This window comes from Sorex fumeus, unplaced genomic scaffold (genome assembly GCF_029834395.1).
Source record: "Sorex fumeus unplaced genomic scaffold, SorFum_2.1 ptg000098l, whole genome shotgun sequence".
Taxonomy (NCBI): Eukaryota; Metazoa; Chordata; class Mammalia; order Eulipotyphla; family Soricidae; genus Sorex; species Sorex fumeus.
In genome coordinates this window covers 87,433,930-87,453,638 of record NW_026606155.1, presented here as the reverse complement: position 1 = coordinate 87,453,638, position 19,709 = coordinate 87,433,930, and the positions used below count along the sequence as shown (strand labels likewise).

The 19,709-nt window shown below is 41.5% G+C and overlaps 1 protein-coding gene across 1 annotated transcript in view; it reads left to right on the top strand.

Annotated features, from left to right (window-relative positions):
• The window catches only part of TP53BP1 (tumor protein p53 binding protein 1), a 74,572-nt gene that overhangs the window by 17,202 nt on the left and 37,661 nt on the right, over positions 1–19,709 (top strand). The window contains exons 8-12 of the mRNA XM_056133439.1: positions 991–1,166; positions 4,440–4,569; positions 6,589–6,683; positions 8,070–8,266; positions 16,418–17,774. Coding sequence (XP_055989414.1) covers positions 991–1,166; positions 4,440–4,569; positions 6,589–6,683; positions 8,070–8,266; positions 16,418–17,774 — 1,955 coding nt within the window. The remainder of the gene's footprint in view (positions 1–990; positions 1,167–4,439; positions 4,570–6,588; positions 6,684–8,069; positions 8,267–16,417; positions 17,775–19,709) is intronic.

Below are 19,709 nucleotides of genomic sequence, written 5' to 3'. Positions count from 1 at the left end.
TTTTGGGTCACACCCGGCGATGCACAGGGGTTATTCCTGGCTCTGTACTCAAGAATTACTCCTGGCGGTGCTCAAGGTATCATATGGGATGCTGGGAATCGAACCCACGTTGGCCTACCCGCTGTACTATTGCTCCAGCCCCAAGATTGATTGCTTTCTACTTTAAACTCTGTCAAATGTGATATGCTATTCTTGGTACATCATTGGTGTAAAGTATGAGATGTTGTGGCCACACACTCTGGGAATTCTAAAATTAAAAATATGGCTATACAGCAGATTCACTCATGGGTTAGGCTTGTCCAAGCCTGTGGAGACCAACCTTGAGCATGGCAGTGATTGAGTTCTGGGTGTGTTTGACTGCTGGGGCTCTGTTGGGGTGGGGAGGGGAACTCACCTGCCCCACTCTGGGTTGCCTCAGATGAGACAGCCTGGCGTGGGTTCTAGAGGCATTTCTGCAGCATGTTTTTCTATGTTGCTCTCTTCTGAGAGCTTTATTTCTGAGATTCACAGACAGATACTCCTTTTTCTAAGTGTTTTTGGTTCTTAACTTGGCATGAATTGGCAGTTTACCTCAGCTTTGCATATGGTGATTATTGTATCCCACAAAACATCATTTTGTTCAGTAGTTCAAGTGTGGTTGTCACAGAGGAAAAGTGGATGCTTTTAATTTGGCAGAGGTAATGAATAAACATACAATATTGTTGTATTACTTCCTTTAATAGGAACAGTGGGGAATGGCATCCTGAACAAAGTTGACTGTTAGTTGATCTTTATAGGGCAAGATACTCAGTTTAACAGCGACTGTTGACTTTAGGTAAAGGGGATTGAAGGGACCTCTGATATTAAATTGTCTAATCCTTTCAGTCAGACCATCTATCACTGGGAGTGGCTCTTGAGCACCCTGAATACTACTTAAGAGTCCCCCTGCCCTCCAAAGTGCAAATATTTGAACTTAACAGCTTTTCTTTCCTGCTTATATAAATTTCCTAGGTCAGAGGATATACCTACTAGTCCCAAAGTATCTCTTGCTGTGGAAGTGAAAGAACAGCTATCTGCTCAAGAACTTCTGGAAAGTGGACTGCAGATTCAGAAGTCACCAGAGCCTGGGGTTTTGTCTACTCAGGAAGACTTGTTTGACCAGAGTAGTAAAACAGGTACAAAGAATGGTTATTTGCTACAATTCTTCTTTAAAGACCTGGACTATTCTGTTCTTTTTTGAGGGGAGTAGAGGCAGTTTGGGACATGCACAGTGGGCTCAGGGTCTACTCCTGGTTCTTTGTTCAGGGGTCATTCTTGGAAGTGCTTGGGAAACCATATATGGTGCCACGGATCAAAATAGGGTGACCACATACAAGACAAGTGCCTTATTTCTATACTGTCTCTTTGACCTTTATTTCTGATTTGAGATTACTATTAAAGTTAGAAGGCACTTTATTTAGGAATTTATATTATAATTACTATTTTTGTTTGATTTTGTTTTTGGGCCATACCTGATGATGCTCAGGGCTTACTCCTTGGCTCTGCACTCAGGAATTACTCCTGATGATGCTCAGGGGACCATATGGGATGCGGACAATCTAATCTGGGTCAACCGTATGCAAGGAAAAACGCCCTACTCTCTGTACTATTGCTTTGGTATCTAAAAGGCACTTTTAAAAAGTATATAAAGTGGGACAGAGAGATCATACTAACAGGAGTTAAGTGCTTTCCTTGCCTGTGGCTAATCCTTATTTGATCCTTGGCACTGCATATTGTCTCCTGAGCACTGCCAGGAGTGATTGCCTGAGCACAAAATTAGTAAACCCTGAGCACCACTGCTTATGACCCCCAAACCAAACAGTGCTAAAGAAAATGGCAGTTCTTCAGGGCATGAGTAAAGAAGACTACTTAAAAAATAAAAAATAGGGAGTTGGAGAGATGAAGTACAGCCAGTAGGATGCTTACATTTTACCCAGCTGAGTTGGGCTTGATCCCTGGCACCCCATATGTTTCCTCAAAACTCTGCCAGTGATTCCTTGAACACTGAGCCAGGAACAAGCCCTGAGTACCACAGGGTGCATCCCCCAAACAAAAACAAAAATAAATAAATACAGTATCAAGACATGCACAGTTGGTGATTTGGAAGGAAAATGTATTTCTAGCTGATTAGAAATGGAGTTTGAGGGAACTATTGCTGTTTAGTATTTTATGTTCTCTCTTTTGGGAATAAAAAAATTGAGGAATAATAAGTGTTTGTAGTAGGTTTATTATTTATGGACAGAAGGTATTTCTATCACTATCGGTCTTTAAATCTTACTGATTTTATTTTGTGTTGGGACTCAGGGACTCTTTCTGGTTCTGCTCAAGAGTGATCACTGGCTCAGCAGTATGGTACTGGGGATCAAACTGGCATTGTCTTCATGCAAGGGAAATGCCTTACTTCCTGTACTATCTTTCTAACTCAGGTCTTAAAATCTTAACATGATAAATAAGCTTTTCATATTCACCTGGGCTATTTTGTGTGTGTGTGTGTGTATGTGTGTGTATGCACACACATACATGTAATTTTATCTACCACAATAGGAAGTTGTCTAATAGAATATAAAAATTAGAAAACTAGAATGGTATTTGTTCCACATTTTGTTATTTTCTTGTCCTCGCTTGCTGCAAAATTAGAAGCTTCTAAAATAGCAAGATAGAATGTGTTGTTTGTGAAAAGAGAGGAAAAGGTTATTCTGTTTACTATGCAGTGATGTAGGTTGATGTGCAAGACATTCACAGAAGGTTTGCCAAGAATCCTTTGGTCTCACTAAATCTGTAGTTTTTTTTGTTTTTTTGCTTTTTATGGCCACACCTGGCAATGCACAGGGAATTACTCCTGGCGGTGCTCAGGGGACCGTATGGGATGCTGGGAATCAAACCCGGGTGAGCTGCGTGCAAGGCAAACACCCTACCTGCTGTGCTATATTTCCAGCCCCTAAATCTGTAATTTTTTATGAAAATCCTTAATATTTGGGGTTAATACAGTTGATACATCTGTTACTACAGAGACGGGAATAATAGCCTCTTCATATTACAAATCCATAATATATGCTCAGATACTCTTTTACTAAAGCATTAGTATTTTTATTCTCTTTTTGAGGAGGCCCAGATTCTAATAATAAAAATCGCTGCATTTGTATTTTCAGATGTCATATGCATTTCTGTGATTTTTTTTCCCATCTATGTCATGGCATGAGCTTTGCTTCATCTTAGATTTTGGGATTAAAAGATTCATTTACTTTCTGCTCTATAATAGAAGCTTCAGAAACACAAAGAAAGACTAAGCAGGGGTATAAGTATTTTGACTTTATTTCTTCAAGCTTTGATTATGTGAACATGAGAAAAAAATGAAAGAGTTCTTGTTCTTTTTTTTTTTTGGAGGGGGGCATACCTGGTGTTCCTCAGGGGTTACTCCTGGCTCTGCACTCAGGAATCACTCCTGGCAGGCTCAGGGGACTACATGAGGTTCCAGGGATTGAACCTGTACAGCTGTGTGTAAGGCAAGTGCTTTCCCACTGGACTATCTTTCTTACCCTTCATTTTGTTAATTCTTTTTTTTTTTTTAATTTTTATTAGTGAAACCATGAGGTACAGTTGTAGACTTACAAATTTTTGTGCTTGGGATTCAGTTATACAATGATCAAGTACCCATCCCTCCACCAGTGCCCATTTTCTACCACTATAGGTCCCACCTCCAATCCTCCCGCATCCCACCCTGCCTCTGTGGCAGGGCATTCCCTTTTGTTCCCTCTCTCCTTTTGGGTGTTGTGGTTTGCAAAAGAGGCATTGAGTGGCAATCATGTTTGGTCTATCGTCTACTTTCAGCATGCTTCTCCCATCCTGGGAGGATCCTCCCAACACCCTTTATTTGGTGCTCCCTTCTCTATCTGAGCTCCCTTTTCCCCTAGCATGTGCAGCTGGCCTCCAAGTCATGGAGCAAAATTCCTGGTACTAATCTCGGCCACTCTTGGGTGTTAGTCTCCTATTTTGTTACTTTATGTTCCCCAGATGAATGCAACCTTTGTATGTCTATCCCTCTCTTTCTGACTTATTTTGCTTAACATGATACTTTCCATGTAGTACCACTTATATGTAAATTTCATGACTTCATCTTTTCTAACAGCTACATAGTACTCCGTTGTGTAAATGTACGGAAGTTTCTTTAACCAGTCATCTGTTCTTGGGCACTCAGGTTTTTTCCAGATTCTGGCTATTGTAAAGAGTGCTGCAATGAACAAACAAGTGCAGATGTCACTTTGACCATTTTTTTAATTCTTAAGTAAATCTGTAATTTTTAGTAAAGTGAGTCTATTTTATGATTACTTGAGAGCTATGTTAGCATGGCATTCCATGAATTATGGTGAAGGAACTTTCTACTAAATAAAAATGTGTCTGAAATTTCTTTTCTTATTTTTCAGTAGCTTCTGAAGATTGTGCTACACCTTCAAAGGAAGAAGACGTGTGTTCTCTGGCTTCCACTCCAGCCACTACTCTGCACCTTCTCCAGCTTTCTGGCCAACGGTCCATTGTTCAAGAGAGTCTTTCTACGTGAGTAAACCTGAAATAGTTGGTGCCAAGTGCAGAATTTTTTTTTTAACACCAAAGATAGACTTTGGCTCCAGAATTTTCGGGGATGCTCCTGTTCCTGTTAGTGTTGACAGTAATTGGGCTTCTTTATGGATTAGAGGTTTATCTTTAAAAAAAAGTGCATGACCTGGGCTAAAGAGATAGTATAATAGTAGGTAGGGTGCTTACCCTACACATTGCCAACCTGGATACTATCCCTAGCACCACCTATGGTCCACTGTGCACCACTGGTTTTGAGCCCTCAGCTCAGAGCCAGGAGTAAACCCTGAGTACTGCTGAGTGTGGCCCCAAGACAAAAATAAAGTTATGATCTTTGTATATTATTCAGAGTATAGAATCAGCGTCTGCCTTAAACCGATGGATAAATTAATACATTAAAAATTGTTTTCTTACCTCCTTTCCCTTGTTTTTAGTTTTGGAGCTATATCCTGTGATACTGGGGGCTACTCTTGGTTCATTGCTCAGGGTTGTTCCCACAGTGCCCAGGAAATTGTATGGTGCTAAGGATTGAACCTGGACCTCTTGCATGCAAAGAATATACTCAGTCTATTGCCCTTTCTCTCTGCCCCCTCGTCCTGTTTTCAGTCGTGATGTTGTGAGTTTGATAATTCACTTTCTCTTGTTTTTAAAAATAATTCAGGGGCTGGGGCGATAGCGCAGCGGTTCGGGCGTGTTTGCCTTGCAAGCGGCCAACCAGGGTTCGATCCCCGGCATCCCATATGGTCCCCCAAGCATTGCCAGGAGTAATTCCTGAGTGCAGAGCCAGGAGTGACCCCTGAGCATCGCTGGGTGTGACCCAAAAAGCAAAAATAATTAAATCAATAAATAAAGTAAAAAAAAATTCTTTTTTTTTTTTTGTGCTTTGGTGTTTTGGGTTACACTGTGAATTTTCAGTGCTTACACCTGGGTCTGTACTAAGGGATCACTTCTCAGAGTGCTTTGAGGTACCATATGGAGTGCCCAGGATGAACCTGGGTCTACTGAGTGAAAGATAATCCCTTACCTGCTGTACTTTTATGTTGGTCTCTTAAATTTGTTTTTTAATTATAAATTTTTAAATTTGTGTTTTGGGTCACATCCAGTGGTGCTCAGAGCTTACTCCTGGGTCTTTCTCAGGTGTGGCTTGGATGATCATATTTGGTGCTGAAGAGTGAACGTGGGTCAGTTACATATAAGGCACCTTACCTGCTATACTCTTTCCATCCTCCCCATTCACTTTTTCTTATAATAAGTCTTTATTCTTTGGTAGAAAGTTCCTATTTGGGAACTGGGAGATATTAAAAAGGTTAAGACACTTGCCTTGTATGTCTGGTGTTAGAAATAGTTGTATAAATATTTGATTGAATGATTTAGATATTTTTGCTATTAAAAAGTGAAAACAAGGTTTGTGGCCATAGAGATAGTACAGGGGTTAAAGTGGTTGCTTTGCAGATGGCTGACCCTAGTTTGATTCCTAGCATTGAGTATGTTCTCCCCAAGCACTGTTAGGAGTGCAAAGCCATGGGTAAGCCCTGAGTACTTTGTGTATAGCCACCAACCCCAAAAACCTGGGTGGGCGGAGTAAAAATAGGGTTGAAGAGATAATAGGAGTTAAAATACGTGATTTGCATTTTTTTTTTTTTTTGGTCACACCTGCAATGCTCAGGGGTCACCCACTCCTGGCTCTGCATTCAGGAATCATTCCTGGCGGTGCTCAGGGGACCATATGGGATGCAGGTAGGTCATGTGCAAGGCAAATACCCTACCTGCTGTGCTGCTGCTCCAGCCCTGTGATTTGCATTTGTATGCAGCTGACCCTACTTCTGTCCCTACACTCTATGGTCCCTTGAGCATTGTAAAAAGTGGACATTGAGCACAGAACCAAGGCAGCTTTTGAGTAACTTAGGGTAACCTTCCCCCTCCAAAAAAGAATAAAATGTAAATACAGAAACGCAGAACTTTGGCTTGTAAAATAAACTGTGATTCTCTCTTTCTATAAAGGAATTCTTCAGATCTTGTTGCTCCTTCCCCTGATGCTTTCCAATCTACACCTTTTATCGTCCCTAGCAGTCCTACAGAGCAAGAAGGGAGAAAAGGTGAGTTCTTTTCTCTGTGCTTTTTGTTGTTGGTTCTAGTTAATTCTTTTTTTTGGGTTCTAGCTTGCTTTTTTTTTTAATTCTCACAGTTTTAAGAATTAAGTACTTTATTTCCATTTTTAGGATAAGGAAATGGAGATGGAGGATTCTGACTCAAGCATCTGTTTTCAGAGCCTTTTTTTTTTTGCAGGGCGCTTGGTGGGTAGGGTTTGCTGGGAATTGGATCTAAGGGTCTCACACATGGAAGGGAAGTGCTCAGCTACCACTGAGCTACATCTCTGACCTGCAGAGTATATGCTCTTGTCAGTTCTCCATTTGCTTTCTATGATAATTTGTTGCCTCAGCTTTTGAGATGTAAAAAGAGTAGTATTGAATTGTTAATCAAGTATAATTTGTCGATACCAAAATTTAATCTTAGAATTTTTTTGCTGAATAGTTATGTTGAATCTTTTCTCTTGAGATCAGCTATAAGCTTTTTTTTTTTTCTTTTTGGGCCACACCTGGTGATGCACAGGGGTTACTCCTGGCTCATGCACTCAGGAATTACTCCTGGTGGTGCTTGGGGGACCACATGGGATGCTGGGAATTGAACCCGGGTCGGGTGTATACAAGGCAAACGCCCCACCCGCTGTGCTATGGCTCCAGTCCCCAGCTATAGGTTTTTAATTGGGCTAACTTTATTATAAACATATGTTTAGTGATCTCTTTTGTAAAATTAAAACTGAATCCATTCTAAAAAAATTCTGATCATACAGACTAAGGTCTGATCTATCAGTCTGATCATACAGACTGATCATACAGGCTAAGATGCTAGCCATGAATCAATCCTGGACACTGCATGGTTTCTGAGCCTTCCAGGAGTAATCCCTAAACTGCAGAATTAGGAGTAAGTCCTGAGCATACCTCGGTGTGGCCCAACCAACTCCACCACAAAAAAGAAAAAAAAAAAGGTGAAAAAAAAAGGTGAAAACTGAGGTATAATTCAGAAAAGAGTCTCAGAGGAGTCAAGTAACATTTCATGTGTGTGGATGGATAACTCCAGAAAAGTAACCCCATTCCATTCTCTCTGTCTCTCTGTCTCACTGTCTCACTGTCTCTGTCTGTCTTTCTCTCTGTCTCTGTCTCTTTTTCTCTGTCTCTGTCTCTTCTCTCTCTCTCTCTCTCTCTCTCTCTTTCTCTCTCTCTCTCTCTATTTATCCCTATTTCTGGGGGGGGAGGGAAGTATTGCTACATTTTTAGAATTTAATCTGCCGTTAATTAATTTTATTAGCTACTCTGGAGATTGTCACTTTTGTTTATGACTGACTGGCTGCTGTTGTAATGTTGTTCTCAGTGGTACTGCAATGAATACTTATTTCTCAATTTGTTTTTCTCATTTTAAAGTAGATGATCTGATGGATATGTCAGTGTTACCTGAAGAAGGAGGAGAGTCTTTTCAGAAGAAGTTTCCAGGAGTGGAGATGGAAAATCCTCCTCTTCCAGCTGAGCCCATTTCACCACAAGCCTCAACACCAGTATCTCAGAGCACGCCAATCTTCACTCCTGGGTCACTTCCTATCCCAACCCAACCTGAGTTTTCTCATGTAAGTTTCTCATATAAATTTATTCTAGGAGATACTTTTGCTCCTCACTTTTTTTTTTGGGCCACACCCACTGATTCTCAGGGCTTTCTCCTGGTTCTGCACTCATGAATTCTGATAATGCTCGAGTCTAGTTTGCAAGGCAAGTACCCTCCCCTCTGCATTATCTCTTTCTCTAGTCTGTCTCCACATTTTTGTTTGTTTTGAGCCACACCTGACAATACTTAGGCCTCATTCCTGGCTCTGTACTCAGGAATGACTCCTGGCAGACCATATGAGGTGCTAGGAATTGAACCTGGGTCAGCTGTGTGCACAGCAAGTGCCTTGCCATGCTGTTACCGCCCCACATTTCTATTTATTTATTTATTTATTTATTTACTTATTTATTTGTCTCTTTTTAAAAACTTTTTAATTGAATCACTGTGGGATAGAGTATTCCAAAGTCATATATGATTGGATTTCAGTCATACAGTATTCCAACACCCATCCCTCCACCATTGCACATTTCACAGCACCAGTATCCTCAGGTTCCCTCCCATCAACCTTCACCCCAACTCCCACCCCACTTTTCTCCTCCTCTTCCTCCTCCTCCTTCTTGTTCTTCTCCTCCTCCTCCTCCTCCTTCTCCTCCTCCTCCTCTTCTTTCTTTTCTTTCTTCTTCCATCCTCCTCCTCCTCCTCCTCCTCCTTCTCCTCCTCCTCCTCCAATTCCTCCTCCTCCCCCTCCTCTTCCTCCTCCTTCTCCTCTCTCTCCTTTTGGGCATTATGTTTTTTTTTTTTTTTATGTAGGAGTACTGCTATTTATTCAGCCACTGATTAGCTGATTGAATTGGGCATGAACTCCACTTTACTTTTTTTTTTCATTTTTTATAATTTTATTTATTGAATCACTGAGAGCAGTTACAAAGCGTTCGGGTTTAAGTCTCGGTCATACAATGAAACACCCATACCTTCACCAGTGCCCATTTTCCACCACCAAAAACCCCAGTATACCCCTCATCCCACACCCTTCCCTAACCTGTGGGGCAGATGATTTCCACATTACTCTCTCTCTACTTTGATCACATTCAATATTTTGACACCAGACCCACCATTATTATTTGGGATTTTACCCCAACACTCAGATCTGCTGAAAAGGCAACAGTAGACAATTTGTTTTCTATTGCTGGTTAAGAATAACATAATGATGTCGCGTGGCTGCAGTAGTGGCTGCACGAATTTGAAATTCCGAAATTTTAACACTTAAATCTGGAGGGATTTCTGCCAAAACTTGCTGGGTTCCGAGATTTGTTCCTGAGTCTCAGGGATCATGGCTGTTAAGCAGCTTGATCAGGAGGCAGAAAGGCCATTCAGGGGCGGTGACTCGGGGTCTCATTGGGACAGGGAGGAAAGAACCGGCTCTATCCCCATTCTGTGAGGCCCTATGTGTCTCCTCACTGAGGGCCCAATCCTGACTGTCCAGTGGCCTCTGGAGGATGGCGGCCACCGAGCCACCTAAAGGAAGCAGGCGGAGGGACAGCACCCTTTCCCCCTTGGGTTGACCTGGCGACAGTAACCTACTGCGGGGTCCAGACGCATTTCTGCCAAAAGCCACTGGGTTCTGAGATATGTTTCTGAGTCTCTGGGATTATGGCTATTAAACGGCTTGATCAGGAGCCAGAGAGGCTGTTCATGGGCGGCGACTCAGGGTCTCGCTGGGATGGGGAGGAAAGGGCTGGCTCCAACCCCATCCTGTGAGGCTCCCTGTGTCTCATTACTGCGGGCCCAAACCTGACTGTCCAGTGGCCTCTGGAGGATGGCAGCCACCGAGCCGCCAAGAGGGAGCAGGTGGAGGGACAGCACCCTTTCCCCACTGGGGAGGCCTGGTGACAGTAACCTACTGCAGCGTCCGGATACATTTCTGCCAGAAGCCGCTGGGTTTCGAGATTTGTTTCTGAGTCTCTGGGATCATGGCTGTTAAGCAGCTTGATCAGGAGCCAGAGAGTCTGTTCGTGGGTGGCGACTTGGGGTCTCGAGGGAAGGGCCGGCGGAAGATTGTGGCCACCAGGCCACCAGGGGGAACAAGCCAATCCCCACATTCTTAAAAATAATGTTATTGAGGTATGATCGATAAAACTCAGCAGTTTTAAGTATTTAGACTAGGGATATTTTAATAAATAGAGTTGTGTAACTATAATCCCAATCTAGTTTTAGATAATTTCCAGATTATCTAACAACTTGATATATATACTTGTTATGTTTAAACTTAGTACTGGACTGGAGAGATAGAAATTCGTGCTTTTCATTCAGGAGATCTGGATTCAATCCTTGAGGCCCCCCTTTCCCTTTTCTTCCTCTCTCCCCTCCCCTCCCCTATCACCTCCTCTCCTTTTTGTTATTTTGGGCTATACCTGCTGTACATTATTCCTGGCTCTGTGCTCAGGGATCACTCCTAGAGGGGCTTGAGGAACCACATGCAGTGATGCTCCTAGGGATCAAACTTGGTTGAATGCAAGAAAAGCACCTTATCCACTGTGTTCTCTTGTAGGCCCTATTTCGTTGTTTTGGTGGTGGGGGAGGGATGGGGTTTGGGTCACACCAGTGATGCTTCGGGTTTACTCCTGGCTTTCTGCTCAGGGATCACTTTTGGTGGGTTTGGGGAATCTTATGGGAGGCTGGGGATTGAATCTATTCATCCACATGTAAGACAGGACCCTACTTACTATTGGTCTGGCCTCACTGATAGTTTTTAGTGAGCAATGAAGGAAATTTTAAAAAGCAATGAAGAAAACCGAATAAGAGTTATAAATCATTGGTAGCCAATCATACCTAAATGCTCATAGATCATTAAAAATAATTAGCTTTATATTGTCACAGTTTGCTTTGTAAGTTTGGTCACTGTCACTGTTCTCCCGTTGTTCATCGATTTGCTCGAGTGGGCCCAGTACCGTCTCCACTGAGACAATTGTTACTGTTTGGCATATCAAATACGTCACGGGTAGCTTGCCAGGCTTTCCTGTGCAGGCGAGATACTCTCGGTAGCTTGCCGGGCTCTCTGAGAGGGGCAGAGGTAAGTTTGGTATATTTGTTTTATTTTCGTTTTGATTTCTGGGCCACAGCTGGGGTGCTTAGGGGCTGCTCTCAGTGTATTGTTCAGGTGTTTCCCTTGGCTCTGTTTGTGGAACCATAAGGTGGTATTGATCATACCTGGGTCTTTCCCATGCTGTTTAACTGTTCCGTAGTTAAAATAGTTTTACTTAACATTCCAGTTTTAGTATAATGTTAGACTGTATGGTAATTTGTAAAATGGTACTCATATTTTACTTATTAAAATTCTTTTGAGAAGTAATAAAAAAAGAACCAGTGAGGTATTAGAGAAATAGTATAATGGGTAGAGTGCTTGCCTTACTCTTGTTTTACCCAGGTTTGATTTTTGCTGTAATCCCTCCAGGAGTGATCCCTGAGGCATAAGCCCTGAGCACTACTAGGTGTGACTTGAAAGATAAAAAGAACAAGGGCTGTTGATTAAGAACTTAATGGATTTATTTCTGCTCTTTCATTATTTCTGTTGTGAGGATTTGAAAAGGAGTCTTAGTTTATCAATCAAATGGAGATATTGGTATTACTTTGTAGGATAGTTTCGAAGGTTATAATATGTATATAAAGTGCCTAGAATAGTGCCTTACACGTGGTAAACCTGCTAAGGGCCAGCTGTTGCTAGCAATGGAAGAATAAATATGGAGTAAATGTACAACCATTGTATTTCTTTAGCTTTTATTTCTTAATCAGACTTATGCATGAGTATATATATATATATATATATAGTTTAAAAGAGTCATCATAATTTAGGAATAAGCTAAGCACTGACCCAAAGCATTAAGAAGAATTTTTTAAATCAAAGATACATGATATTATTGAGAACAAACAGTACTTTTATGGTGATGATTATCTTGCAAAGATACTCCTCCCAGTCCAGGAAGTGCTGCCTGGCCATAAAGGGAGAACTTCTGAAAATAAGGCACCATCGAAAAAAATAGATTCACTTTCAGCATTTACTAAAGCTATTCAGAGACAGCTGTAAAACCAGCAGTGACAATTTGAGACAAATGAGAGATGCTGAACATAGTTTAGAAGTTCCTGAAACCTAAGGTGATTAATCAGATGTCTTTGGTTTCATGTCTTTAGATGGCTCAGCTAGTACATTCCATGCTACCTAAAAATTCCCCGAAGAATACTTTTACATAGTTTTTATGATAACCATTTGATTTTACTTAAAATATTTGTAAAAGAGAAAAGAAGTTAAGATAATTAAACAAAATCTCTTTGCTTCTACCCATAGCCACTTTCAGTTCTTCAAGCTTTTTCTTTTTAAAAACATTGAGTGAATTTATATATATCTATACATATATATGTATAAATGATTTTATATTTGTACATGTAACTGAGTGATTAGTGTATCTAGTTTATTATCAGCACGCATCACCACTCATCACAGGGAAACTTGTAAGATCTACTTTTTTTGGTTGTTGTTTGGTTTTTCGGCCACATTCAGATGTGCTCAGACCTTACACTTGGCTCTGCACTTTGGGATCACTCCTGGAGGGCTTGGAAAATCCTTGGGATAAAACCCTGGTTGGCCATGTGCTAGGCAAGTGCAATACTACCCTTGCCCCCCCCCCCCCCCCCGCGCTCCCCCCCAACCCCCGGGTCCCCTGGTTTTTGGAACACACCTGGCTGTGCTCTGGGATCACTCTGGCTATAATTTTTTTAGGGGGTATTTTCTGTCTTTTTTAAAAAAAATGAATGTCTTGTCTTATTTTGTGGGTCTATTTTAGGTATATTATTTTCCTAAAGATGTTAATAGTAGGCTTATAAAAATAGCTCCGTGGAAGAGTGTATGCTTTGTATGTGGGAGGCCCTAATTCATCTCTTGGATTGCATGGTTCCCCATGCATTGTTGGGAGCAACCCCGGAGCACAGAGTAGGGAGTGGCCTCCAACACCGCTGAGTGTGTTCCAAAAGCAAAACATAGCAGGGTGATAGTTTTTCTTTAGGGCAGGGGTCCTCCCAAGCAGTGCTCAGGATTCTCTACCTGTCACTCAGGTAGAATGAGTGACTGCTGTGTCCCAAGGATGTGGTAGTGTGGATTGGAGGAGGGGGGCATTCAGTGTCTTACCAAACCAGGGTCCCACGCAGACAAGACATGTACTCTCACCCCTGTACTATTTCCCCAGTCCATTAATTGTTTTTTAGGTTTTTGTGCTACATCTGGCAGAGTTCAGCTGCTACTCCTGACTCAGTGCCCTGGTTGTTCCCAGCAGTGACTGAAGGATTATTTTGCCAGGGATTGAGTTTGGGCCTCCTGCATATAATGTATTCCCTCAGCCTGTTATCTCTCCCAATAATAGGTTATAAAAGGAAGTTTTTCTAGAATGGTTCTTATTTCTTTAGGGAGATTTTAGTTATTCTTAATTTTTTCAAATTTGATTTTCAAATTAAAGACTCCCAAATATTTGATAATGCTGCTTGTCTTGATTTAAGAAAAGTGAAATGTGGAAAACGAGTTAAAAGTTCTGAATTTCCTTCTCTTTTAAAGGAGGGGGTTCCAGAGGGGCTGGGAGCTCTCAGGGTTATTCATGGTGTTGCTCTGGAGCTAGTTGGTATTGGCAATTAAACTCTGTGCCATGTGCATGCTAAGCACACTCTAGCTCAGTAAGCCATCATGATTAGAAGTTCTGGGTAGTTGGTGCTTATTTCTGAAATATAATGTAATGTGATCTAGTGGGCCATTTTTTTTCTTCCTTTTTGGGTCACACCTGGCAAAGCTCAGGGGTTATTCCTGGCTCTGCCAGGGAATTACCGCTGGCGGTGCTTAGGGGACTATAAGGGGTGCCAGGGATCAAACCCTGATCTGTTGCATGCAAGGCAAATGCTCTGCCTGCTGTACTATCGCTTTGACTCCCTGCTGGGCCATTTTGTTAGGCATCTTCTACTATCAGTTTCTTGATTTGTTCTGGCTAGGTCAGATTCCTCATAAAAAGCCTACTCTTCTATTTGCTGTCATTGTTCTCGAAATTTATTGATGGAAGAAGACTGGGATTTGTTGGGAGTCAGGTGCAGAATCCATCCAATATGTACAATTTACATTTTATTTAGTTTCTTTGTTTTTAGTGTGTTACTTTTTTTTTTTTTTTGGCTTTTGGGTCATACCCGGGGATATTCAGGGATTACTTCTGGCTCTGCACTCAGAAATTACTTCTGGCAGTGCTCGGGGGGACCATACAGGATGCCAGGAATTGATCCCGGGTTGACTGCATAAGGCAGACACCCTACCCACTGTACTGTTGCTTCGGTCTCCAGTTTGTTACTTTTTTTTTGGGGGGGGTGCACACTTGGTAGTGCTTAGGACTTATTCCTGACTCTGTGCTCAGGAGTCACGCCTGAGATTGTTCAGGAAACCATTTTTGGTGAGGAGGGGATAACTGCATACAAGCTAGTGCCTTAACCTCTATTCCATCTCTCTGGCTGTGGTACTTTTTTTGTTTCTGGGCCACACCTGACAATGCTCAGGGATTACTCCTGGCTTTGCACTAAGCAATTACTTTTGGCAGTTTAGGGATGCCAGGGATCCATCCCACAATGGTAGCATGCCAGGAAAGCACCCTTACCCACTGTGCTCTCTCTCTGACCCAGGTACTTATAGATGCATACTGTTGTCCAGTTTCTTGGACACTGTTTCATTATCTAAGTTGGAGGAGGATCAGGGAGAGAGGAGTTGAGAATTGAACTTTCAACCTATTTTGTTTTCAATTATGCCCACAATTGTCACTTCCAGAGTTACCTGTCTCTGCTGCCAACTCCTGAATCATTTTTGGGATATGGTGGTTCTGTGATGTAATTTGGGATGCTTCTTGGCTTTTTCTACTACTAGCTTAGAAATTCAGCTTTCTCTTGTCTGCTAAATATATTATCATTCTTCTAAAATTTTGTTGGTTTATCTTTTGTTCTATTTTTTCTTTTTCTTTCTATTAAAAAAAATCACTTAGTGATGCTTGGGGTCCTGTACTCTTGGTTAGGAACTCAGGGGAGCATGCAGAGCTGGAATTCTAAGCCAGGGCTCTTACACAAGACGTGCCCTCCAGCCCTTTGAACTGTCTCCCTGGCCCTGTTCTTTCTTTCTTTTTTCAATATTTGTTCTTTTGTTGTTGTTATTATTGGGGGGAGGGGTGGTAGTTTGTGTCACACCCAGCATTATGCAGGGGCTCTGTGCTCAGAAGTGACCCCCGGTGGTGCTAGGGAACCATTTATATAGTACAAGGATTCAAACCCAAGTCAGCAGGATGCAAGACAAGTGCTTTAGCCACTGTCCTATTTCTCTGGCCCTTTAACTTTTTATTTTTTTAAATTTTTATTTATTTGTTTTGGTTTTGGGTCCGTACCAGCGGTGCTCAGGGCTTACTCCTGGCTCTACACTTGGGATGATTCCTGGTGGTGCTTTGGGCACCATATAGGATGCCAGGGATTGATACTGGATCGGGCTTTATGCATACATGTGATCCCTCGAGCACTGTCTGCCAGGAACAAAAGTTGAGTAATCTGAGTAACAAGGAGCACCTCAAAGTTATATCTCTCCTGAGCACCAGGGAGATACTCAAAGGTTAGGAATGCGTGCTTTACATGCTGGAGTCCTGGGTTTGATCCCTGGCTCCAGCATGTGATCCATCTGGCTAAGGATGATCCCCGAGTACCAGAGAGTGACCCTTGAGCATCATTGAGTTGGATGTAATCACTGAACACTGCCAGTTATGGCCCCAAACCAAAACCAGATCAAAATAATAACAAAATGTCTGGTGCAATCATAAGCTTTATCTTGGTGAGTGCATGACCTTAGAGGTCTTTATTCTTTAATAATTGATTTAGAGGGGCTGGAGCAATAGTACAGTGGGTAGGGCATTTGCCTTCCATGCACCTAACCAGAATTCAATCCCCGGTATCCTATATCATCCCCATGCACAGCCAGGAATAGTTCCTGAGTGCAGAGAATAAACCCCAAGCATTGCTGGGTATAGGCCAAAAAGTCAAAAAAAATTATTTTGAAACCAATTAATTAATTATTATCGTAAAATAAATAGGATTATGAATAGATGATGATTTGACTCCTTTTGTTCTTTCTTAGGACATTTTCATTCCGTCTCCAAGTTTAGAAGAACGATCAAATGATGGGAAGAAAAGTGGGGATTTGCATACTTCCTCTTTGACTGTTGAGTGTTCTAAAACTTCAGAAATTGAACCAAAGAATTCCACTGAAGATATTGGGCTATCTCTGACAGGGGATTCTTGTAAATTGATGCTCTCTGCGAGTGAGTATAGTCAGTCCCCAAAGATGGAGAGCTTGAGCTCTCATAGAATTGATGAAGATGGAGAAAACACACAGATTGAAGATACAGAACCTATGTCTCCTGTTCTTAATTCTAAGCCTGTTCCTGCTGAAAATAATAATATAATAATGAATCCAGTACAAGATGAACAAATAGAACTGAGTCAGAATGATGACAGAGCAAAGGGAGATGACATAGAAGCCAGAGATGACATAGAAACCAGAGATGACATTGAAACCAGAGATGACAGCATTTTAACCACTGATTGCAAAGGCAGAGAAGATAGTGTAGCAGAAGATGTTTGTATAGATCTCACATGTGATTCGGGGAGTCAGGCAGTTCCTTCTCCAGCTACTCGATCTGAAGCACTCTCTAGTGTGTTAGATCAGGAAGAAGCTATGGAAATGAAAGACCCTCATCCAGAGGAGGGGTCGACAGGATCTGATGTAGAAGAAATCCCTGAGACCCCTTGTGAAAGTCAAGAAGAGGAGCCTAAAGAGGAAAATATGGAGAGTGACCCATTGCATCTTTCTCTTACTGAGACCCAGTCCCAAGGATTGTGTCTTTCAAAGGAAATTGCCAAACAAGAATGCCAGGAAGCGATGGAAGTTGAAACCAGTGTGATTAGTATTGACTCCCCTCCAAAACTCCCAGTACTTGACCAAGAATTGGAACACAAGGATCAGGAAGCTTGGGAAGAAGCCACTTCAGAGGACTCAAGTGTTGTCATTGTAGATGTGAAAGAACCATCTCCAAGAGTTGATGTTTCCTGTGAACCTTTAGAAGGAGTAGAGAAATGCTCAGATTCCCAGTCATGGGAGGATGATGCTCCTGAAATTGAACCATGTGCTGAGAATAGGTCTGATACCCAAGAGGAGAAGAGTGCAGACAGTGAAAGAGATTTGAAATCAGTGACCGAAAAAAAGGAACTTATTGAGGCAGACTCTCCACAGCCTCTCTTAACTGACATGAAAGCAGATGATGCTCCGAGACCTATTGAGGAGATGCAGCAGATTCAGCCTCAAGATAAAAGAGTCTCCTTAAAAGAAGATTCAAAAATGGCTAACGCAAACCAGCTGGGCACAGGCGTAGAGGCCCAACAACTGGAGAAGGCTTCCGCTCATGCCTCACAAAGCTTCTGTGAAAGCTCTAGTGGTAAGTGGTGTAAATTATGTTTCCCACCAGATTGTAATTTTGTACAGAAGGTAAGAGAACTGCATGCTTAAGTCAAGCCTGAACATTAATTTAGATTTATGTATATAAATAGCCAGTAGTAACTCAAATATTAAAAGAAATTAAATTGTTATTTTTTTCTTTCCTTTTTTTTTGGCCACACCTGGCAGTGCTCAGGGCTTATTCCTGGCTCTGTGCTTAGGGATCACTCCTGTCAGTGCTGAGGGGGGAGGGACCATGTAGAGTACTGGGGCTTGAACCTGGGTCAGCAGAGTACGAGGCAAAAACCCTACTCACTTCTGCCCCTCTTTTTCCCTTTTTCTTGATTTTTGGGCCACATCTTGTGGTGCTCGGGCTTATTCCAGACTGTGTTCAAGGTTCACTCATGGTGGTCCTAAGGGAATCATATTGGGTGCTGGGGATCAAACCCAGGTCTACTGCATGCAAGACAAATTCCCTTCCCGCTGTTTGATCTCTCTGGTCCTGTTTTTTTTTTTTGATTGGAAAAATTTATTTATAAGAGGTTAAAATGAGATAATTTTAGTTGTAAATAACTTGAAAAAGTGATACCTTTTTTACTGTTAGGTAATTAGTCTAAAATAAAGTAAATCATTCACAAGAGTATTTTTAGAGTACAAAAAAATTTATGCTTAACATACATAGTTGTTAAATCTTAGGGGAGACTAATTTAAATGAGAATAACATAAGACTTTAATAGTTCTTTTGGTTCTTTCATTTTTAAGGACAAAATGAATAATGTGAATTGGGTGAACCCCAGGTTTTTTTTTTAGATTTCTCTCTGCCAAAGTTAGGATGTTTTATGTTAATAGCATCATTGATGAAAACAACTCATGTTGTGAAGTGTTCAAACAATTAGGAAATGGAAATGGGAGGGAAGTGGGGAAGAAAGGGAGAGAATCACTGTAAATTTCTCCATTTGGAGTTTGTCACTGTTAATAGTTTAGGGACTTCTTTAGATATTTGTTTATGGAAACTTTGACACATGAAAATAAAACCATACAGGTAATACTTGGAAACATAAACCTATTTAGTATAAGTATATTTATGGTGATTAAAAGATATGAAAAATTGTAACAGGTTCAGTAAGTCTTTAAGTTCACCAATGGTACTTTGAAATGGTGTTTACATAATTATTGGGAAAGCTATATATGTTTTTGTACTATAGCGCTAACCTTCTTTGGCTTATTTTATAGAATCTCATTTTAACTGGCCCTTAATGTCAGGGACATTCTTAGACTGTTTATGCATGGTGTCGTGCAATTTAGAAATTCTTTTTGTGGGAAGGGGTCATTTTGGCCAACACCCTGTGATGCTGAGTGGTTATTCCTGGTTCAGTGCTTGGCTGTGTTTGGAGGACCCTTTGTGGTGCTAGGGATTTGAACTTGTGCCAGCTGGGTTCAAGGCAAGCTACTTAACCCCTGAGCTCTTTCAGGCCCTAGAAGTTATGGTAATTGTTATTTTTAGACCGAGTATACTTCTGACTGTTTTTAGGGCTTATTCCTGACTTTGCTCAGGGATCAATCCTTGTGGTGCTTGAGGACTGTATGTGGTGCCAGGGACCTAACCCAGGTTGACTGCTTTTACAAGGCAAGTGCTTTATCTTGATCAGATGGCAACCAGTTGCAACAAGTGACTTTTCTCTTGAGAACAAAAGGAGTAGAGTAACCTTTAGATTGTAACCGAAAATTAGAATTAAGAAAAATCTCTTGAAACTAGGTTTTAAATATTGCTTTGGGCTAATGAAGTCTCCTGGTTCCTTAGAATTTTTATTTTCAGTTTTGGATCATATCTGGTGCTCAGGCTTACTCCTGGCTCTGAGGTCAGGGATCATTCCCCGAAGGCTTGTGGGGGGAACCCTATGGCGTGTTAGAGATTGAGGCTGCCTCAACTAAATGC